Source organism: Plodia interpunctella, chromosome 2 (genome assembly GCF_027563975.2).
Source record: "Plodia interpunctella isolate USDA-ARS_2022_Savannah chromosome 2, ilPloInte3.2, whole genome shotgun sequence".
Lineage (NCBI taxonomy): Eukaryota > Metazoa > Arthropoda > Insecta > Lepidoptera > Pyralidae > Plodia > Plodia interpunctella.
In genome coordinates, this window is record NC_071295.1 from 4,869,582 (window position 1) to 4,892,276 (window position 22,695).

The following is a 22,695-nucleotide window of genomic DNA, read 5'->3' on the forward strand; positions in this document are numbered from 1 at the left end:
TAAGTGCATTATTTTTTTACAAATATTGTTAAAATCATTTCGCTATTAACGCAGAAAATGTATTTTGTTTCCTGGACTTCAAATTGCCATATTTTCTGTTCACTACAGCATTTCTGGAGATCGAGAATCCTGATCGTTTCGAAATAACACCAACTATAAACGAATGCAACGAATTGTTCGCATACTTCGCTACTAAATGCGTGGAAGCACTTATCAAATGCACTAGACAGAGTTTGGACATGTTAAGGAGAAGAGCTTCGGTGTCCAGGTTTTCATTAGATTTCATTTTACATTCTGCTATTTTTGTTGTGAGACTACGCTTTTTAGAAAGTAGCTCAGCATTTACTATTATTTATTAGTTTATCATAAGTTCCTCCTAAATTAAATCACATTTATCTAAATTCTCAACACTTTTTAGTATTAATATTTCAGAATTGAGAAGGTTATTATGTGTCGAACATCAAAACTATAGTAGATATTTTTAACCTTCCAGCTTTTTAACGATGACTATAGATCCAGAAGAACAGAAAAAGTTGAAACCATTGATGAGGACAATGATGCAATTGATGATTCCAAGGATTCTGATCAAACCTACATTGGAAGAAATTCAAACATCGTTTTCACAGGTAAGGTCATATAATCAATTTTAAAATATCTGGTTATTGTTATTTTAAAATACTGCTGAATCAACTTACTTTAACTTTCGATCACTGGAAAAGTATCATTGAATTATCTATAGCTATATTTTGAATACTAAATGACGATTACTTGTCGTGTCCATCTACAGAGACAAAACTTAGCGAAATTTCAGTTCAGCTAACACTACTAACATTAATTGTTTTTATTTTATTATCAGGTGGTTTTAAACTGTATAATGGATTTGCATCGAAATGTTTATATGTGGGGTCAACAGGATCTCATAAAGCATGATAGAATGAATGCAATAACAACCAGTGGTGGTGGCGGTGGTGGCATGGGTAGTGGTAGTGAGTAAATCCTCTCATGTACTTATGTATACTAATTCTATTTATTTATTCTACATAATTAACATATGCATATTAGAACATTTGATTTTAAAACTATTTAATTTGACTATTAACTTAAAACTATTAAATTAAACCTTTGTTATGGTTAATGTTGTGGTTTTCGTGAATTAGTTTTCGTCCAAACGTTTTAAAGTAGACTCCAAAATGATTATAACTGATTGGGATTAATTGCTATGTAATTTTTATAAATGTTGTTTAATTATATCATGTGAATGTGGATTTAAAGTTTTAGAGCCCTAATTTCGGGAACGAATAGTTTTCTGATTAAAAATATCTGTTAATGTTTAGGTTCTAGATCAGGCTCGGTGGGGGGAGTCAGAAACTATTTCCGTATGGTGTCTGAACATAAAGATGTCGTGAGATCGGTGATGGCTTTGCAAGGAATGATGTACATGTACAAACCTGATATTGAAAAGCTATTAAAGGTATAACATTATATAAGTAATTTGCATATACTTTGTTATTTGTAACACTAATAAAATAATATATACAGGCTTATGGAAGATTTGCTCCTCTGTGGGCTGAAGACAGAGTGCAGCAAGTACAAGATTTTGTTGACTCTAATCCGTTGAATGTAATCATAAGTGATATGCTCAAGAAGTACGAGGCGCAGACTGAGGAGGTCCTCAATCTACCAGATAGACATATCATTGGTTCCATTCAAATCAATATGGGTTTGTAAATAAATATTGTAATAGATTTTTTATGATAGTTCATAAGAATAGTTTAACAATGAAAAGCCCTTTGATTTCTTTCGACAATTATTGATAGGTATATGTTTTCTTTTCGATTTTGTCGACGGCCTATTTGTTGTCGTTGAGTGCTATCTACGAGTACAATTCCTTTATGTCTTACTAGCTGCTACCCGCGGTTTTGCCGGCGTAAATTTTCCACGGGGTCAATTATTTTTCCAGGATGAAAGCTAACCTATGTCCTTAACAAACTTACTTTCGCATTTATAATATTAAGTAGTTAGGATTATGTTAAGGATTACTTTTTGTATACGTAAATAGTTACCATTTTTTTAAATTCTGACATTTAGATAACATCAAGTTAGCCTTACATCTGGAATCGATAGAGTGGAAACGAATCCTTGGAAAATTATTGAGTAATGCATATAAAGAACGTGTATTGAAAATGATGCAATTCATCAATGATCGAATGAAGACGATGGGCAAGAAACTTAAGGATTTGGATGATGTCAGAGTAGCCATGATTTGCCTTGGTTTAATTCGTGAAGAATTTATTGGGTAATAAATCTGCATTGCTCTCTTTTCGTAGATTTATCGTATTGCTTTCTTTTCGTAGATATGTCGTATTTAATTAGTTGTAGCCGTGAACATAAATCTTTATGTTAATCTAATAATAAATGAACAATTTATAATTTTAATGCATATATTTTAATTTGTCAAAAAATGTACATTAATTTTTGTAGAATGGACATGGAATTAGATTTGATTGAAGAGAGTTATGCAACTTTTGCTCAATTTCATATTGAAATCCCAAAGGAAGATGCTGACATGGTGTATGGTTTAAGATATGCATTCCAAAATATGTTAGTTACGGTAAGTAAAAGAAATTTCATGAAAATTAAAATCAAGAACAATGTACCTAGCATAATAACTTTGTTCTATTGTTTTACTTAGTCTCAACAAGTACAACAGAGAATCGTAGAAATGCAAGGTCCTCTTCAAAGAGAATTGACCGAGGGTGTCTCCACATTCATGGAGGATGTTTTGAAATTTGATGCCGATTACGATGCATTCGGCCCCATGACTCCAGGCCTGAGCGCTAGGGAGGCTAGTGACAGGTTAGTTTATTTTTTTTAATCCCTTTATTATATACCTATTTTAAATGTGAAAATGTATTGTTCCTTTTTCCGCTATAAAACTGATCTTTGGATTAAGATTAGTATAAAGTTTACATTTTACCACCTAATATTTTTTTAAATTAAAAAAACCTACCTACCTACTTATAGGTACGATATATACTACTACTTATATGTCACGCTGATTTTTCAATTTAATAATGGGAGTTTCTTGTTACAGAGTAATCATGTTTCAGTCAAGGTTTGATGATTTGTGGAGAAGATTTGAAATGTATTCCAACGGTGAAACATTATTCGGAATGGAAGTGAAAGACTATCCAATTCTTCACCAGAAAAAGAAGGAGTTTAATCTATTGAGCAAACTGTTCGTACCGTTTTTTACGCGTATGATATACAATTCCTACTTACAATCCTTATCACCTAGTACAAGGGCTGAAAAAGTGTTATTTTCTGTATTTGAAGGCTCAAGTTACATACAATAGTGGTTTAAAAATATTAAAGCAAATTAGTAATTTTAACTGAAAATTAAAACTGTATGTAAATCGAGTGCATCGAACTACTCATTAATGGTGTTAACATGGTTTAAATGTCTACGTGTTTGTTATCTGTACATAAGGATAAATATACTGATTTTTTTAAATACTAAAACAGTTTAAAAATTAAAATAAAATAATCAAGTCGTCACAAGAAATAAAAACTTAATGAAGACTTACAATTAAAAATATCTTTACAAATATTACAGATACAGTTTATATCTAGCTGTCATGAATTCAATCGATGGATACTTCGAAACGCCTTGGGTAGAAATTGACATCGAACAGATCATCGCCCAATTAGCCGAATTTGATTTAAGGTACTTAAATTTATGCAAATTCAGTTAAATACTTATACAAAAAAACTTAACGAAGTATTTCTATAAATATTACTCATGTGTAGTTTTAATTGACGACCACACATGCTTCTAGTGAAGAAAAACTTCGTGAGAATACTTGCGCACATTAGCTCAGTGTGTATGCGACTTCTACATCTATATTGGCTGTAGTAGTCGAAGTCATATCAGATGCTTTTCTATGTAAATATATTCGATAAGAACAATATGTAACTGGACTCAACTTAAAATCCAGGTGTCGTAAGTTGCCCAGAGGAATGAAAGATTGGCCTGCGTTTATTGAGTTGAAGAACAAAATCGACGACTTTAATGAAACCTGTCCGCTATTGGAGTTGATGGCCGACAAGTCGATGAAGGACCGCCACTGGAGACGACTGGAAAAATTAATGAGTAAGTTAATATCTTTTAGTACATATACTGTTCAATATTTTCGGGATCAGATGTTTGATATCAAGGTCGTATAAGAAAGAACCTATTTAACTAAATACCTAGGTAATTAATTAGAAAATGAAAAGAAGAAGATACAAAGAATCATACTTTGCTGTTCGTTAAAATGCTACAAATCTTCTCAAAAATGTATGAATGGATGAGATACTACCTGCACATGATGCTTGGATGTGCGAACATAAATCGCACTTGTCTGTTTTTATATCTTATATATGTTTAATAGCCCAAAAATTATAATTATTATATAATTTAATTTTAGATTGTATATTGGACGTGGAATCTGACTCTTTCACGCTGGCCAACGTGATGGAAGCTCCTTTGTTAAAAAATAAGGAGGATGTCGAGGTAACGAAAAAGAAATTGTATACTAGCAGCTAAATTATTATATTCTGGAGAATGTTATTCATGATTCTGAATGTTTTCTTTTTATAGGATATTTGCATTAGTGCCGTGAAAGAAAAAGATATTGAAGCGAAACTGAAGCAGATCATCGCTGACTGGGCAGTGATAGACCTTACTTTTGCACCATTCAAGAACCGAGGCGAGTTGCTCATCAAGGCTCAAGATACGCTTGATATTATTACGCTACTAGAAGACTCGTTGATGGTTCTCAACTCACTGGCTTCAAACAGGTAAAAATGAATCTAAACGAAGAAAAGATAGAGAAGTTATTAATATCTTAGTAGGTATATACTGTTATTTTCAAATGACGTGGCTTTGTCTTATTGTTATCATTCTTACAACATTTTAGGTATAATGCTCCTTTCAAAAAGGACATATTATTATGGATTAACAAATTGGTGAGTACAAGTGAAATTCTGGAGAAGTGGTTACAAGTCCAGAATTTGTGGATGTATCTAGAAGCTGTGTTTGTTGGTGGTGATATCGCTAAGCAACTGCCTGCTGAAGCTAAGAGATTTGGAGTAAGTATATTGTTTCTTGTGTTGGTTTTGTGTTTGCAAATTTTATTCTAATAAAAATGTTTTTCAGACTATCGACAAAACTTATGTCAAGATTATGTATCGCGCACGTGATATTGTCAACTGCGTAGAAACATGCACATCAGATGATACGTTAAAACAGTTGCTACCTCATTTATATGAACAGTTAGAAGCTTGTCAAAAATCTCTAACTGGATACTTGGAAACCAAGCGTCTTATTTTCCCTCGGTTCTTCTTCGTATCAGATCCAGTCTTGCTGGAGATTTTGGGCCAGGCTTCAGATCCCCATTCAATACAGGTGAGAAATGATTTGTGCTTTCTATGATAAGCTGACTTTTTATTGAATTTGTATTGATCAATTTTTTATTGTGCAGCCACATCTACCAAGTATCTTCGATGCAATGTATACGGTAGATTTCGATGACAAGGAGAGAATAATAAACATGAACTCAGATAATGGAGAAACTATACCTCTTGATAGACCAGTGCAGTGCATTGGAGGTGTCGAGGTGCGTCTGCTTTGATGTATTTCTGTATGTAGTAGATATTTAAAATATTTTTATAATATATCCTTGAGATCTATTTATTTTTCTCTAGATATGGCTGAACACATTGCTAGATACTATGAAAGACACAGTACGAAATATGATTGCCAATATTTCACAAACATTATCTGGTGATCCTGAATTTGAATTTTTATCTGGCTTCTGGAATTTCCCTGGCCAGGTGAGTAGCTACCGAATGTATATTATTAAAAAAATTCAACCATTACAGACGACCTCAATCTATTCCCCTTATTATTTACTTTTTTAGGCTGGTCTCCTAGGCATGCAAATTCTATGGACAACTGACGCAGAGTATGCTTTGAAAAAGGCAAGGGTAGATCGTTTTATTATGAGACTTACTAACCAGAAGAACCTAGATCTACTAAACGGCCTTATTGACCAGACAGTAACAGATTTAACACCATTAGATAGAACCAGAGTTGAAACAATGATTACAATCCATGTACATCAAAGGTAATACAATACTCAGTCTTGGTTATTTAGAATAGTTTTATCTATTTATTGTTTGCTCTTTATTTTATATTATTTTCGTTTTTAGAGATATCTTTGACGACCTGGTGCGTATGAGAATTAAGTCCCCAATTGATTTCGAATGGCAAAAGCAGGCCAGATTCTATTACTTTGAAGATACGGATGATTGTATTGTCTCTATAACTGATGTCGATTTCTTGTATCAGGTAATATCTTTAAATTCTCTTAATGTGTTTACCACAAAGCAATTAGCAAACTTAATGTGTTTACATGAAATAAAACATGAAACCGAATCATTATGACATAATTTTGATTACATATTATGCCAGACATTTTAATTTGCCATTGTAGCCTCATTTTTAGGTTTAGGTGGTTCAATCGGAAATAAACATGCAGTATCCAAAATACGTGCAAATTTTTTAGAGTCCTAGTATGCTTCATAAATATTTCTGATATATCTTAAATTTTATTACAACTACTTAGAATGAATACCTCGGTATCACTGAACGTCTTGTGATCACACCTCTGACGGATCGTTGCTACATCACGCTGTCGCAAGCTATCGGCATGAGCATGGGAGGCGCCCCGGCCGGGCCCGCCGGGACCGGCAAGACTGAGACAACTAAGGACATGGGTCGCACTCTCGGGAAACTAGTTATTGTGTTCAATTGCTCTGATCAAATGGATTTCAGAGGTAAATGACAGTGTATCTTATTTACAAAAACTAAATGCAACAAATAAAGCATTAATCCTGCATGGAGAAGCAAAATTAGTTGTGACCTTCTATATCTGTATTGACATGTAAGTTTTAACTAGAATACCGTCTAGTATCTAATTACAAATTAAGCTAGATTAGGCTATTATAAGGCTTACGTATAACCATAATAAACCTTATTTTGATTGTAATTAGTTGTGTGTGTCGTGTTAAATAAATGTTATTGGTTACGTAGTAGTAATGGTTTTGTTTAAGGTCTCGGACGTATTTATAAGGGATTAGCGCAGTCAGGCACATGGGGCTGCTTCGACGAGTTCAACCGAATTGAACTGCCGGTGCTCTCAGTAGCGGCCCAACAGATCTACATCTGTCTAACTGCTAGGCGAGAAAAGAGAGAATTTTTCATATTCAGGTAAATTATTCTCTATCTCGTATTTTTTCGTTATTGTGAATCTGGATCGTATCTATTTTTTAATCCACATTGGTCGAGAAAAGTTCGATTAGCCATACCGAGACGAAGAAAAGATTTCATCATTTGAACCCTTTATAATATTATACTACCTTTACCTTAAATACAAAAAAATGTATATTTTTACACAAATTATAGAAATAATATAAACGCTATTCTAACAGTGATGGTGACACCGTGAGTCTAAATCCTGAATTTGCATTCATCATCACAATGAACCCTGGTTACGCTGGGCGTCAAGAGTTGCCAGAGAACTTGAAGATTCAATTCCGTTCTGTTGCCATGATGGTGCCTGACAGACAGATTATCATTCGAGTCAAACTGGCCAGTTGCGGCTTCAAGGAAAATATTCTATTAGGTAAGTTTATTGTTATACTAAAAAGTCGGTAGATTTTGTATTACGATTTGAAATGACTTGAGTGTGTCGGTTAAGCAGTAAAAATTACATCATGTAACTGATATTGGATCTATATTAAGTTTACGAAGCAATACTTAGAAATATCAAGACGTAATTCGGTATTACGTAATTTATTATTTTCAGCACGTAAATTCTTCACTCTATACAAACTTTGCGAGGAACAGTTATCGAAACAAGTGCATTATGACTTTGGACTTCGAAACATTTTGTCTGTATTGAGGACTATGGGTGCCCAGAAGCGAGCGAATCCCGATAGCACAGAAGAGAATATTATGATGAGAGTGTTGAAGTAAGTATCTTGTAGTCTGATGCTATTAATTTCATTCCGATTTTGCGCAACAACTATTGTAATATTTATCTTCTAGGGAAATGAATGTGTCGAAACTAGTAGATGAAGATGAACCGTTGTTTGTGTCCCTGATTGAAGATTTGTTCCCCGGTATGAAGCTAAGTCAGACTGTGCACAGGTGAATTGATGAAAAGATTCTCATACATCAAATCTTTAATATTTCCAGCGTTATTTGACAGTATATAAATTTATCTCTAGGGAAATGCAACGCGCGATCACACTGTGTACTGAGAGAGCTGGTCTCATCAACCATCCAGATTGGAACTTGAAGATTATTCAGTTGTTCGAAACGTCATTAGTGCGACACGGCCTGATGACCATGGGACCTACTGGCTCTGGGAAAACAACTTGTATCCACACTTTGATGGCTGCGCTTACGGAAGTGGGCAGGCCACATAAGGAGAATAGGATGAATCCTAAGGTAAATCGTTATCCAACTTTGTTGAATTTAAGTTAAAATCAGATAAGAATTATGGTTGTCTTTTAGGCTATAACGGCTCCGCAAATGTTTGGTCGCCTGGACGTTGCCACTAATGACTGGACGGACGGAATTTTCTCTACATTGTGGCGGCGAGCGCTCAAAGTGAAGAAATCGGATACGACTTGGATTGTATTAGGTACATTTTTAAATACGTTACAATAGTATGTTGTTATGCAATGCCGCGGGCAAAGATTTATAGTTTGGTATGATTTTAGACGGTCCAGTAGACGCTGTGTGGATTGAGAATCTGAACTCCGTGCTGGACGACAACAAAACGCTGACGCTTGCTAACGGTGATCGCATCACGATGGCTCAGAACAGCAAGCTTGTGTTTGAGCCTGACAACGTAGACAATGCATCACCAGCTACCGTCAGTCGGATGGGAATGGTTTTCCTTTCTTCATCCGTTCTTAAATGGCAACCTATTCTAGAGGTAAAGATCTACAATCTGAATTTTGTGCGCGAATATTCTTTGGTGTGTATATGTTGCAGTAAAAACTCTTATCCAGTCAAAACCAAAAATAGTTTTGACTTATTTTGTCAGTCAAACTCTTAAAAAGTTAAGGTGGTCGACAAAAATAGCAAAAAATTAGATTTATTTTATGATTTTGTTGGGTATACAATAATTGCATAACTTAAAAAAAGAGTAAATGTACTGTATTAACTCTTTTTGCAAATTCAATGTATTGTCAAAGGAACAGTTATAAAAGTTTATATTGGAAGTGGAAGACGCAAAATTTGCTGAAAAGAAAATCTTAATAAATATTTTTCTTATCCTAACGAGTTTAAATGATTGTGACTAATTTTCTAGCGGTCAATAGTATTTACAGTCAAAACCATATTGACTAAAGATTTTCAATAAAAAGTAGTTTTAACTCGGTCTGTTTTCTTATACAATTTTTACCTGACTTCTTGACACATAGTATGCTATGCTTATAATATCAGTTCAGTAGCTCATAATAATGTTATTTCATCGTGAAGGGTTGGTTAAAGAAACGTGGCACTAAAGAGGCTGACTCCATTCGTAATGCTTTCAATAAAGTTTACGACGATGTTCACACTTTCGTGCAACAAAGATTACCAGCCAAGATGAAGTTGCTTGAGGCTATTTACGTGAGGTAAAAACTAACTCATGTTATAACAATATAGTGTAGATTATAGGAATTATCTCGTCAAGTACGATATTTTGTCTAAACGTCAGGCGGCGCGCCGATTAAAGTCAACATCAAAATCGCCGGTGCAACTCACCCCTAGGGTGTAATTCCAATTCAACATTCCAATTTGAGTAACACCTCACGTATCTATTTGTTTGCAGGCAAGCAATTGATGTTATAACGGGTCTCCTACAAATAGAAATCCCTGGTGGAAGTAAGTCTAATTACAAAGAGAACCTCTAAAAATATGAAATAAACATTTATGTATCTAATTAATATAATTTTAGAAATGCATACGGACCGCCATTTGGAACGTCTGTTCATATTCTCGATGATGTGGTCGTTGGGGGCTGTGCTAGAATTGGATGCGCGTACGCGGATGGCAGAATACATGACCAAGTTACCGGTGAGGATGGACTGGCCTGGCGCTAAGTCTAAGGAGTGGATCATGCCATTTGAATACATGGTCAATGAGATGGGAGTATGGCAACATTGGTATGTTGGCAACTATATAGTCCAAAAAAAAACCATCAATTCTGATTATTACAAAACTTTACAAATATTTTATAATTTTAAAAATTTTACAAACATTAGAGGTTTTGTGTGAATGTATTAGGTATTTGAAATGAATTGATTTAATAAAAGCTGTTGTCGCAGGTCCGCCCAAGGTAGCCTATGTTTGACCTCGGATGATTAACTCTATCTATTCCAAAATTTCATCAAAATCAAAGCGTGAAAGACAGACCTTTACTAATACATTCACATAAAATGTCGGAACAAGAAATAAATGTCATCAACAACATGAACAATTTTGTTGAAGATTATTATTAATTTATTGTTCATTTTGTTGATGTAAGTATAGATTGTACTTATGTGTTGATAGACAAATTTACCATTTTGCTGTTTCAGGTCTGAAATTGTCGAAGATTATATTTATCCCACTGACAGTGTACCAGAATATGCATCAATATTGGTGCCAAACGTTGATAATGTCTGTATATCATTCCTTATCGAGACTATTGCTAAACAGAATAAGGCAGTACTGTTGATTGGTGAGCAGGGTACAGCCAAGACAGTCATGTTGAAGAGTTATATGATGAAGTACGACAATGAAGTCAAATTGTATAAGATGATCAACTTTTCTTCAGCTACGACTCCAAATATGTTCCAGGTAATATAATATTTTGAGAAATAATTTTCAGCATACATGCTAGTCTGGGAGGTAGAACAAAATATTTGCTCCTTCCTCCTCAGTTTGTGAAAGTCAATCAAAAAGGGCTTTAAATTGGACATTATTCTTATAAACAATAAGCCAGTAACCTATCTCCATAAACTCAGTTCCACCAATAAGCGCGCCATACAGCTAAATGTAGCCTTCGAGTTCACTGTCTAGGGATAAATACACCATACTGCGATTACTAATTTTGAATTCTTAAATTGCAGCGCATTATCGAATCCTACGTAGAGAAACGAGTGGGTATGACGTATGGCCCGCCAGGTGGTAGGTCCATGACTGTGTTCGTGGATGATATCAACATGCCCGTCGTCAATGCTTGGGGTGATCAGGTATACATAAAAGCATCAGGTATACATATTCTGCTAGCCTTTGCCCGTAGCTTCAGTTGCATAAATTTCACAGGGGAACAGTAATTTCCGTGATTAATGGTTCCCTATGTTCGTCTCATTACCTATAACTTTATATGTATATGAAAAATTTCATAGTTTGGATTTTATACATCTGTCACTTGATTATTATTTGTGAGCATAATGTGGTTAAGTGTAAATATCACAATCGTATATCATAGTTTAATAAAATTTTGCCTAGGTCACCAATGAAATAGTACGTCAAATGATGGAATGTGGTGGCTTTTTCTCTTTGGAGAAGCCTGGAGATTTCACAACAATCGCCGACATACAAATGTTTGGTGCGATGATCCATCCAGGTTATTGTTAATTTAATTACTTGCTAAATATTATTATTGAGCAATTTATCTTACTACTTTTTTGGTACTATTCCAATCTATATGATTTTATATTGTTCAACAGGTGGTGGCCGAAATGATATTCCGCCTCGATTAAAACGACAATTTAATATATTTAACTGTACTTTACCCAGCAACGTGTCAATGGACAGGATTTTTGGTAATATACCTATATATTTAGGCCATAGTTATTTTCATTACGCCGGGACTACCGTTAATAATTTAAAATTTGTCTTGATTTACATTAATTAGTCTCTTGATAAATTATATTCCAGAAACAATTAGCGCTGGATATTTCTGCAAGTCTCGTTTCGATAATAAAAAAATTGTAGATTTTATGCCGAGACTAGTACCAGTTACCAGAATAATCTGGCAGCAGACTAAAGTCAAAATGTTGCCTACACCTGCAAAATTCCATTATGTGTTCAATCTTCGTGATTTGTCTCGTATATGGGAAGGAATACTATTCATTAAAAAAGAGGAGTTGCAAAGTGTACAAACAGCATTAAAATTATGGTTCCATGAATGTTTGAGAGTAATTTCTGATAGGTAAGAAAAGTTTTTGCCGCTAAACAATGTTATCCTCGTAGATTGCGTTGTACTTGTATAAAACACTATGTATCACTCAGAGGACAATACGATTTTATACTTATGTTTAATGTATATATTAATAACCATCCTCATTGGAATCCATGTTAATTTACATTTAAATTATTTTTCTATACCAAATTTAATAATTTATATACTCTTTCTTATATAAATGCATGGTTTATCAATAAACAAAAATAAAATTTCCCAGATTTACAACATTCGATGACAAAGACTGGTTCGTAGCAAACTTTTGGAAAACAGCATTGGCAGAATTGCCTGACGTGGCCAGCGAGTTTCCTGAAAGTGAAACGTTCTTCGTCAACTTCCTCAGAGAGCCAGTTGATCCAACTGGTGATGAGGATGAAGATTTTAGTACGGACGCACCTAAGATTTATGAAGAGTTGCCTTCGTAAGTATGAACGAATGAAAACATACATATTAAATTGTTTATTATCGTAATAAAATTTACTTTAAAGATAAATTGTGGCTGATTGAGACGTTACTACCTACTCTGGAAATGTTTTAGATGGGATTTTGTTCTGATGAAACTTGGACAATTTCAAGAACAGTTCAATGAGTTCATCAGAGGAGCGCATTTAGATCTGGTATTTTTCCACGATGCAATGGTTCATCTGTTCATCATATCTCGTATTATAAATACGCCACGGTATGTTAATACAGTAATCTTAATTTCAATTGTTATTTCGTTACTTTCAGATATTCAATAATACGGTTATTGTATGTTTCAGTGGAAATGCTCTGCTAGTCGGTGTCGGTGGCTCCGGCAAACAAAGTTTGACAAAACTTGCATCGTATATAGCAAACTTTTCTTTCTATCAAATCACTCTGACAAGGTAAAATAAAGTTACGAATTAAAAAGATTTCCCTATCATAGAAACGAGAGTAAAAAATAAAATTGTCTTTCTTGCAGATCATATAACGTCAACAACTTTATGGATGACATTAAAATTTTGTACAGAATAGCTGGTTTACAAGGCCAGGGCATTAGTTTTATATTCACTGATAATGATATCAAAGATGAACAATTTCTCGAGTTTCTTAACAACATTCTGAGTTCAGGAGAAATTGCTAACTTATTCCCCAAGGACGAAATGGGTAAATTGGAATTGTAATGACATTGAAAACATTTTTATAAATTTTTGTTAGATACTAACAAATTTTATTTTAAAATGTAGATGAAATATTGAATGAATTGACGCCAATAATGAAGAAATATGCACCGAAGAGGATTCCAGTACCAGATGTTTTGTACGAGTATTTTATTATAAGATCAAGATCTAATTTGCACGTCGTATTATGTTTCTCTCCGGTGGGTTTACTTGTATTATTATTTGATGGTATCTACGTTATAGTATTATTATTAATATTTTTTTTCTGAACAGGTCGGTGAAAAGTTCCGCAGCAGAGCTCTTAAGTTCCCTGGTCTTATTTCCGGATCCACAATGGATTGGTTCCAAAAATGGCCCAGAGTGGCGCTGATTGAAGTAGCTCACCACTTTTTGTGGGATTTCCACGTTAGTATTTTAAAAAGAAGCTTTCTACTATATTTTGAAGATTATAAAGACGATAATAATTATGTATTAATGCTAACATAAATCTAATTTTTAGGTCGTCTGTTCTCCCGAAACTAAAATTCAGTTAATAGAAATAATGGGCATGGTACAAGACAATGTAGCGGAGACGTGCACTATGTATTACGACAGGTTTAGAAGACAAACCCATGTCACCCCAAAATCATACTTGTCTTTCTTAGAGGGGTATAAAGTTCTTTACAAAGAGAAACATTTGAATATTGCTGAAATGGCTCGAAGGTACAATTTAAAATGGTTGCGAGTGATTTAGTTCACTTGAGCTATTTATGTTCATTAATCAAAATTGTTATTATTATTACATAGGATGACCACTGGTCTTGACAAGTTGGTAGAAGCCGCAGCTAGTGTCGATATTCTGAAAAAGGAATTGGAGCTGAAGGAGCAAGAAATTAATGTAGCAACAGAAAAAGCTGAAGAGGTATCGTATCAAAGGTTTCAACCAGACTTAAGATATATTCTTCATATGAGAGTCATGAGATTATAAATAATAATCACAACCAAAGAATTTTGTTATTGAATTTATATAATTGTATTGAAACATAGATGTGTTTGAACAACTTATGCGTTTTCTAAGTAATGTATTTTTTATTTAGCTAGGAATAAATATAAATAATCACTATTCAGGTGTTGGCTGCGGTAGCAGAATCTGCAGCAGCGGCCGAGATCGTGAAAGCAGAAGTATTGGAAGTGAAGGATCGCGCCGTCAAGTTGGTGGCTGTTATCGCAGCAGAGACCGCTATTGCTGAAGAGAAATTAGCAGCCGCCAAACCAGCTTTAGATGCCGCGGAGGCTGCCCTATTGGTAATTATTTTAATGATATTGAAGTCCTAATTCTAATCCACTTCATAGAATTAATTATTATTCATTCGTAGAATTTATTATATACTATTCATCCACCAAATCTTCGAGAATGTCGTATAGTCAACTAAGAAATAATTTGGAATTTAATATTTAAAAAAATAAAGCTGCTTGCTTACAGACCATTAATGCTGCTGATATAGCAACAGTGAGGAAATTGGGAAAGCCGCCGTATCTTATTACTCTTATTATGGACGCTGTGATTTTGTTGTTCAGAAAACGTATCGATTCTGTTAAGCCTGACCCAGAGAAACAGTTCCTGACGGCATCTTGGGCTGAATCATTGAAAGTAAGTAACACAAACTTATAGACTAAATCAAGTTGAGAATGATCTATATGAGAGGTTTTTTGAATGCATTCATACATGTAATGTTAATGATTTTTATAATAAATTATACTTCACTTTTTTAGGTTATGGCTGATTCCAGATTTTTGAATAACCTTAAGTTCTATCCCAAAGATGAGATAAATGCTGAAATGGTCGACTTATTGATACCTTACTTTAATTTCCCGTTAGTATCTATTACCTGCTTGCATATTACATACCTTTAACCCCTGCTGGCACCCAATAGATAGTTGGGGTTATCTTTCTAGCAGTATATGGCAAACATATTCGGTCGAATCATATTTTAGGTTAGATGTAATGGTACCAATGTTGGGCCAATTAAAATCATTATAAAATATTCAATAAAAAAATCTGGTTGGCTCTTTTGAGTAGTATGTTGTAGTTTAATGATAAAATTTTATTTATCTAATATTTTTTTACCATAGTCAATACACATTCGAAGCTGCAAAAGTGGCTTGCGGCAACGTGGCCGGACTGATTTCGTGGACCATTGCGATGGCTCAGTTCTACTCAGTCAACAAAGACGTGTTGCCTCTCAAGGCCAATTTGGCAGTCATGCAGGGCAAGTACCAGGCTGCCAAGAAGGAGTTGGAGTCAGCAGAAGCAGCTTTACAAGCTAAGGAGGTAATTTTTGAATTTTTATAAAATCTGAAATAACTGACTTTAAAAAAAATGCGATGCAGGCAGGAGAGAAAAATAACTTAGTCTTTTTACCTCGGTATATGAAAAAATATTGTTTAAAATGTAAATCAACAAACGTGTAACATCTTTACATTATAAAAAGCCTCATATAATAATAACGTTATGGAAATTTGTAATGTATACTGGCAAAGCAATAAATTTACTTCGGTAATAAATAAACAATAACCAATAATACATCGCCAATGTTGTTATTCTTTCAAAAACGATAATATATTTCATTAGTGACTTCGTGGCCCGGATAGCTCAGTCGGTAGAGCATTGGACTTTTAATCCAAGGGTCCAGGGTTCAAGTCCCTGTTCGGGCGGTTAAAATTTTTTGGAAATAAATATTTACACGTTAAAATTAGAGTTAATTAATGTGTGCCTATTTATATGGCGATTGATTGTAATACCGTATCTATTTTAATATTAATATTTTTATGTTTTTTTTTTACACAAAACTTAAAATTATTTTTATAACATTTTAGTTTCGTGTATGCATAGATTATAATAGCATATTGTTAGTCTATTTCGTATCACCTATTTAATGAAATTTATTCCATATTTGGGTGGTATAAAAAAATAAGTAATTAGATTTTCTAACATCCTACGTTTATTCCACATATAGGCCGAACTGGCAGAAGTGCAGAAAATGTTCGAAGAGGCGATGTCACTGAAACAAGCGGTGTTGGATGATGCCGCTAAATGCCAACAGAAGATGGACGCCGCCACCGCTTTGATCAACGGCCTTAGTGGAGAGAGGGTGCGATGGACCGAACAATCGGCACTTTTCAAATCTGAGATTGAGCGGCTTGTCGGCGACATACTGTTACTTACAGGGTGTGTTAGATCTGCTATAGTTATGATAATGGTGTTTTCAATATAATGTTTAGTATCTGTTTTATATCTTTATAATTATGTAAAGGTCTTTCGGATCTATTAGTAAGCATATATATATATATATTCTTTCTTAATCTGATGTAAGTAATCAATTATTACCTAATATGTCATATTACATCTAGGTACTTACTACTTATATGTTTTCAATTATTCAAAGTTCATCCCAAACCATTAAAGATATCAATATCTGCTTAATACATAATTTCAGATTTTTATCGTACTCGGGACCATTCAATCAAGAGTTCCGAACGTTATTGACCACTAGTTGGCTGAATGAGCTGCTGAGAAGGAAAATACCAGTTTCGATGAATTTGAATATCACTGATCAACTGACTGACACTGCGACGGTATGAAAATATTTTAAATTGTAATTTTACCTCAATTTCATAATTAACATCACTAAGACATAGTTTTTATACAGATTGGTGAATGGAATCTGTGTGGATTACCAACGGACGATCTGTCAATCCAAAACGGTATTATTGTGACGAAAGCGTCCAGGTTTCCACTACTCATAGATCCGCAGACGCAGGGCAAGATCTGGATCAAAAACATGGAGAAATTCAATGACCTTATTGTCACTACGCTCAATCACAAATATTTTAGGTAAAAATACAAATTTTCATACTTTACAATAAATGTTTTTTTCACGATATTAATAACTTTATTATTTTTTTAGAAATCATATTGAGGATTGCGTATCACTTGGTCGACCATTGTTAATTGAAGACGTGGGTGAAGAATTGGATCCAGCTCTTGATAACATTTTAGAGAGAAACTACATTAAAATTGGCTCTTCTTTTAAGGTAACAAAAACGAATAAAATATGTTTCATTTCTTTAAAGAATATGCAAATTTATCACTGGTTAAATTTCCAGGTAAAATTGGGTGACAAAGAAATCGACGTAACTGACGGCCATAAGATTTACATAACAACAAAACTACCCAACCCTGCTTACACTCCCGAAATATCTGCCAGGACATCTATTATAGACTTTACTGTAACCATGCAAGGTACAATTTATATTGTTGAATATCTACGTAGGTAACATACAGGGTTCTCAACTGTTGTCAGAATAGATGTTTATTGACTTCCTTTGTCGATATTTTTTATCAATTCCATTCTGTCTTTTTATATCTTTCTGTGTCACGCCGCCAATTGTATTATTTTTAAGTAGTGCAGTATAGCTTCTTCAAATATTTTGATAGTCATTTGCTTCACATTCACTTTGTGCATGCAGTTACATACATGTAACCTACAAACCAGGTTGTCTATTACTATAATCTCAAATTGTTGTATTCAGGTCTGGAAGACCAGCTACTAGGGAGAGTAATTTTGACGGAGAAAGCAGAGATGGAAGCAGAACGAACACAACTGATAATGGATGTGACAGCTAACAGACGAAAGATGCAAGAACTAGAAGCAAATCTTCTGCATAAACTGACCACCATTCAAGGATCATTGGTAGAGGATGTGTCTTTGATTCAAGTGCTGAATATTACGAAAAGTACAGCTACAGAGGTAATTGGTTCTATTCATATCAATATCAATATCATATCAAGTTTTTGTAATGTTATATTTGTCCGCGTAGATTTCCCACTGGAAAAGTACCTTTTTTCTGGTATGAAAAGTAGATAATAATAAAAATTAATTTCTACATGTCGGTATGCTATGTATTTAAAATACACAATTTATTATATAGGTGAAAGAAAAACTAGACGTGGCCAAGGAAACTGAAATCAAAATCAACTTAGCACGAGAAGAGTTCAGACCAGTCGCGACCCGAGGGTCTGTGTTGTATTTCCTCGTTTGCAACATGTCGCTTGTGTGTAACATGTACCAGACTTCCTTGGCCCAGTTCCTGGAAAGATTCGACATTTCTATGGAGAGATCACCCCAGAGCCCTATCACTTCAAGGAGAATTGGCTTTATTATTGACTACTTGGTTAGTGTTATTGTTTTATTCAGTGACTGGTTACTTATGGTTTAGTTAGTGAATAGTATAATAACAAAATTAAATTTCTTTAATTTTCAAGACTTACGACGTTTTCAAGTTCATTAGCAGAGGATTTTATGAGAAACACAAGTATTTATTTACACTGCTGCTAACTTTGAAGATTGATTTACAGAAAGAATACATTACATATGAGGAGTTCCAAATATTTATTAAGGGTTAGAATATTTGCTGTTTAAATTGTCTGGTCAGGAAATAGTACTCGTAGATTATTAGCACTTAGTCTAAACTTCTTAATTTTGTTTTTTTTTTCATAAAATTAGATTTTCACTTTATTTGATAAAAATAAGAATGTGTATGTGCCTATTTTTAGGTGGAGCTGCATTGGATCTGAATGCATGTCCACCAAAGCCATATAAGTGGGTAACTGACATGACTTGGCTAAATTTGGTGCAACTGTCAGAATTGCGACTGTATAGCAATATTCTGAACCAAGTCTCAAATAACGAAAAAGGTTGGAAAAATTGGTAAGTAAGAGCCATGTCGACCAATCGTTGCGACGACGCAACACGTTTCGATACCGTTGTTTTCTATAGCTTTTGACATTGACGTACTTTTATGTACGTCGAAACTTCATACAGTGTGAATGTTGTTCCGTGTTGATCCGTCAATGGACTATATTTACTAGTCGATTATTTACTTGTTACCTTTAGCAAAAGAAAATCAAATTGTTAAGTTTATTTAGAATGGTAAGCTACAAATTACCATCATTTCATGGGATTTTGTAGGTTCGATAAAGAGGCTCCGGAGGATGAGCCTCTGCCAGATGGATACCACACTTTAGATGTCTTCAGAAAACTGTTGGTGGTGCGCGCTTGGTGTCCTGACAGAACATTAGCTCAAAGTTTGTGAGTACCTAATTAATCTTTGATGATTTGATTATTGATCAATTGAACATTTTTAATCGATACTTGATATTCTTATTTAATTACGAGTAGCAGAAAATATATAGCACATATGTTAAAAATAATTCAAATAGCATGTTTTAAATAATATAAACAATGCCTCTTTTTATTTCTTTTTCGGGGCTTTACTGGGAGAAATAGGTGTTGATGTATGTACGTGTGTATGTTTGTTACTCTTTTACGCAAAATCTACTGGACCGATTGTTATGAAATTTAGTACACGGGTAAAATATAACCTGGAATAAGGGTACTTTCCACAAATTCCCATGGAAGCGAAGCCCCGTGGCCCAGTTAGTAAATAAATAAATAAACATTCTGATGTCATTCATAAGTGAGTCACATGCCATGTAGTGTATGGTCAGAAGTTATTATCAATTACATTGTCATTAAAGTAAAATAAGTTAATTATTAATTTAATATTACAGAAAATATGTTATTGGCTCAATGGGTGCAAGATTCTCAGAGGCTGTCATTGTGAATTATGAGGTATGTAGGTATTATGTATGAGATAAATACGTTATAACGAAGAGACATAATGATAAATTACTTTCCAGCATATGGTTTTGGAGTCTCGACCTCTGGTGCCCCTGATTGGGTTTTTGGCGATGGGTTCCGATCCTACTCCGTCAATCGAAGTAACGGCTAAGCGACTCGAGTGCCTGTGTTCCTCCATCTCCATGGGCCAAGGACAAGAGATCCATGCCAGGAAGCTCATTGACCGAGCATTGAGAGAGGTATTCTTAAAATTAGTCTTTCTTGAATGTTCCTAAAATCGGAAAAAGGAAACGAGATCGTTAAAATTATACAGAATAATTTAATGATTAATGAAAATGTATAAAACTACAATAATTCTTATTGAAACTTACTAATCTCGTACACTTTCATCTAATCATTTCATTACTCTTCAGTTGCTTGTACGTTATTGAAACCATTTCAAAAATCTCTGATTTTTTTGTAAAATAGTAAGATTATATTTTAACCAAATATGTAAATCCCTAATTATAAAATATTTTAGGGTCTTTGGGTTCTGCTCCAAAATTGCCATTTGGGCTTGGAGTATATGGTGGAGATCATGGAGCAGTTCAGTGAACTTGAAAAGGAGCCCGATAAGGTCCACGAGACCTTTAGGTTGTGGATTACAACTGAAGTGCATGAAAAATTCCCTATTACTCTGCTGCAGATGTCTATCAAGTATACCTGTGAACCACCTTCAGGTACTATCACCCTTGTAGCTGTAGCTCCACACTTGAGGAGCTATTAGCCCTGCTTGCCCCTTGGCTATTATTCTAATTTATTAGGGGTCAGCCCTCTTAATAAATCTGCGCCACGTCTAACCGGGATGTCACTTCTTCAATGTGGTGCAATGATCGCATTGATTTAAGACATTTTAAAGTAGTCATTCTGATACTAGTTTTTGGTATAGTGAACATTTTGATATAGTGGAAAAGTCCATTATACATATCGCGTAAAGACGCGATTGAAGGATCCGAATTAGTTGCTTTATGCGCTCTATTATATTGGTAAGATGTAAAGTTGTTGTTATACGGTTAACATCATTTTATATTTTGATACAGGTATTAAAGCAGGATTGATGAGGACCTATGATTCGATGAGCCAGGACTTCTTGGATTACAGTGACAGTCCATTCTACTTGCCGATGATTTACACTATCTCTTTTTTGCATACCGTTGTGCAAGAGAGGCGGAAGTTTGGTCCTCTTGGATGGAACATTCCATATGAATTCAACTCTGCTGATTGGTTGGCGTCATGCATGTTTGTGCAGAATCATTTGGACCAATTGGAGCCTGGTCAGGGTGTCAGTTGGACCACTGTTCGGTGAGTTATGTTTTGTTTAACTATTATTACAAAAGTTACTATTTGCTAGGTATTGGAAATTAATGAAATATTTAATATTTTTTCCATCAGTTATATGGTGTCTGCAGTGCAATACGGCGGAAGAGTGACGGACGACTACGATACAAGGCTCTTGGTGACTTTTACTCGTGTATGGTTATCCGATCAGCTGTTTACAGATGACTTCCAGTTCTATAAGAGCTATGGAATAATGAAGTTCAAGAATATACCAGAGTATATTGAGGAGATTGAGAAGATGAAAACGGTTGATCCGCCTCAGGCATATGGATTGCATACAAATGCTGATATTACGTAATTATTTGCTTATATATTTATTTTTGACCTATTAATATAATATTTCCAAGCATATCTGTAATAAACATACTCTTAGTCTTAATAGAGTATAGATAATCTTAACTAATATAGATATATTAACTAATATAGATAATCGAAATCCTTTAACAAATGTAACGTTTTTAGATATCAACGAAATAAAACTCAAGACTTGCTAGATACTATCTTATCCATTCAGCCGAAAGAATCTGGCGGTGGGGGCGGTGAGACACGTGAAGCGTCAGTGTATCGACAGTCTAAAGAGATGCTTGAAAAAGTACCTCCAAACTTTGATCCACACGAAGTTAAAGAAAGGTACTTATTAGATTTCATCAATTACTATTTGTTTTTATTTATTTAGTTAAAACTTATATATGAAAAATGTTTCCAGACTGAGGCTTTACGGAGCTATCAACCCTATGGTAATTTTCCTTCGCCAAGAAATCGACCGAATGCAGAAAGTCATCGGTCTTGTACGTTCAACTTTAAGAGATTTGCTTTTAGCTATTGACGGTACCATTATTATGAATGAGGTAAAACTTATTTATGAATTTATTTTACGTAGATATGTTCTTAATTTCTGTAATCATATTCACATTCGTTTTCCTCTAGGCACTTCGTGATTCATTGGATAGTATATACGATGCGAAAGTGCCAGGTATCTGGTTAAGAAGTTCCTGGTCTTCGTCTACTCTTGGATTCTGGTTTACTGAATTCTTGGAGAGGAACATTCAGTTCTCAACGTGGTGTTTCCAAGCTAGACCCTTTTCATTCTGGATGACTGGTTTCTTCAACCCACAAGGTTTGTTTTACATTTTTGAACATAGACGCCAGTCATATCGC

The 22,695-nt window shown here is 34.4% G+C and overlaps 1 protein-coding gene and 1 non-coding gene across 2 annotated transcripts in view; both read left to right on the forward strand.

The window, feature by feature from the left end:
- The window catches only part of LOC128676672 (dynein axonemal heavy chain 8), a 31,682-nt gene that overhangs the window by 7,490 nt on the left and 1,497 nt on the right, over window positions 1-22,695 (forward strand). The window contains exons 22-86 of the mRNA XM_053756945.2: window positions 109-268; window positions 494-626; window positions 857-986; window positions 1,335-1,471; window positions 1,540-1,720; window positions 2,089-2,296; window positions 2,482-2,611; window positions 2,693-2,856; window positions 3,095-3,238; window positions 3,617-3,727; window positions 3,999-4,153; window positions 4,470-4,555; window positions 4,643-4,842; window positions 4,962-5,133; window positions 5,201-5,449; window positions 5,526-5,660; window positions 5,749-5,877; window positions 5,965-6,170; window positions 6,256-6,394; window positions 6,672-6,882; window positions 7,159-7,315; window positions 7,537-7,730; window positions 7,914-8,079; window positions 8,156-8,257; window positions 8,338-8,560; window positions 8,627-8,756; window positions 8,836-9,053; window positions 9,602-9,738; window positions 9,936-9,988; window positions 10,062-10,269; window positions 10,684-10,945; window positions 11,218-11,340; window positions 11,600-11,717; window positions 11,821-11,916; window positions 12,032-12,305; window positions 12,556-12,756; window positions 12,874-13,014; window positions 13,097-13,201; window positions 13,279-13,463; window positions 13,544-13,677; window positions 13,751-13,882; window positions 13,977-14,179; window positions 14,264-14,378; window positions 14,585-14,761; window positions 14,940-15,107; window positions 15,230-15,330; window positions 15,590-15,788; window positions 16,474-16,685; window positions 16,954-17,092; window positions 17,167-17,351; window positions 17,425-17,551; window positions 17,624-17,759; window positions 18,050-18,267; window positions 18,449-18,691; window positions 18,783-18,918; window positions 19,074-19,227; window positions 19,489-19,608; window positions 20,091-20,151; window positions 20,220-20,399; window positions 20,681-20,879; window positions 21,240-21,501; window positions 21,592-21,831; window positions 22,000-22,167; window positions 22,244-22,385; window positions 22,465-22,654. Of these exons, the coding sequence (XP_053612920.1) occupies window positions 109-268; window positions 494-626; window positions 857-986; window positions 1,335-1,471; window positions 1,540-1,720; window positions 2,089-2,296; window positions 2,482-2,611; window positions 2,693-2,856; window positions 3,095-3,238; window positions 3,617-3,727; window positions 3,999-4,153; window positions 4,470-4,555; window positions 4,643-4,842; window positions 4,962-5,133; window positions 5,201-5,449; window positions 5,526-5,660; window positions 5,749-5,877; window positions 5,965-6,170; window positions 6,256-6,394; window positions 6,672-6,882; window positions 7,159-7,315; window positions 7,537-7,730; window positions 7,914-8,079; window positions 8,156-8,257; window positions 8,338-8,560; window positions 8,627-8,756; window positions 8,836-9,053; window positions 9,602-9,738; window positions 9,936-9,988; window positions 10,062-10,269; window positions 10,684-10,945; window positions 11,218-11,340; window positions 11,600-11,717; window positions 11,821-11,916; window positions 12,032-12,305; window positions 12,556-12,756; window positions 12,874-13,014; window positions 13,097-13,201; window positions 13,279-13,463; window positions 13,544-13,677; window positions 13,751-13,882; window positions 13,977-14,179; window positions 14,264-14,378; window positions 14,585-14,761; window positions 14,940-15,107; window positions 15,230-15,330; window positions 15,590-15,788; window positions 16,474-16,685; window positions 16,954-17,092; window positions 17,167-17,351; window positions 17,425-17,551; window positions 17,624-17,759; window positions 18,050-18,267; window positions 18,449-18,691; window positions 18,783-18,918; window positions 19,074-19,227; window positions 19,489-19,608; window positions 20,091-20,151; window positions 20,220-20,399; window positions 20,681-20,879; window positions 21,240-21,501; window positions 21,592-21,831; window positions 22,000-22,167; window positions 22,244-22,385; window positions 22,465-22,654 (10,614 nt within the window). The remainder of the gene's footprint in view (window positions 1-108; window positions 269-493; window positions 627-856; window positions 987-1,334; window positions 1,472-1,539; window positions 1,721-2,088; window positions 2,297-2,481; window positions 2,612-2,692; window positions 2,857-3,094; window positions 3,239-3,616; window positions 3,728-3,998; window positions 4,154-4,469; window positions 4,556-4,642; window positions 4,843-4,961; window positions 5,134-5,200; window positions 5,450-5,525; window positions 5,661-5,748; window positions 5,878-5,964; window positions 6,171-6,255; window positions 6,395-6,671; window positions 6,883-7,158; window positions 7,316-7,536; window positions 7,731-7,913; window positions 8,080-8,155; window positions 8,258-8,337; window positions 8,561-8,626; window positions 8,757-8,835; window positions 9,054-9,601; window positions 9,739-9,935; window positions 9,989-10,061; window positions 10,270-10,683; window positions 10,946-11,217; window positions 11,341-11,599; window positions 11,718-11,820; window positions 11,917-12,031; window positions 12,306-12,555; window positions 12,757-12,873; window positions 13,015-13,096; window positions 13,202-13,278; window positions 13,464-13,543; window positions 13,678-13,750; window positions 13,883-13,976; window positions 14,180-14,263; window positions 14,379-14,584; window positions 14,762-14,939; window positions 15,108-15,229; window positions 15,331-15,589; window positions 15,789-16,473; window positions 16,686-16,953; window positions 17,093-17,166; window positions 17,352-17,424; window positions 17,552-17,623; window positions 17,760-18,049; window positions 18,268-18,448; window positions 18,692-18,782; window positions 18,919-19,073; window positions 19,228-19,488; window positions 19,609-20,090; window positions 20,152-20,219; window positions 20,400-20,680; window positions 20,880-21,239; window positions 21,502-21,591; window positions 21,832-21,999; window positions 22,168-22,243; window positions 22,386-22,464; window positions 22,655-22,695) is intronic.
- Window positions 16,099-16,171, forward strand: TRNAK-UUU (transfer RNA lysine (anticodon UUU)). The gene has a single exon. It is a non-coding gene; the product is annotated as a tRNA-Lys (tRNA).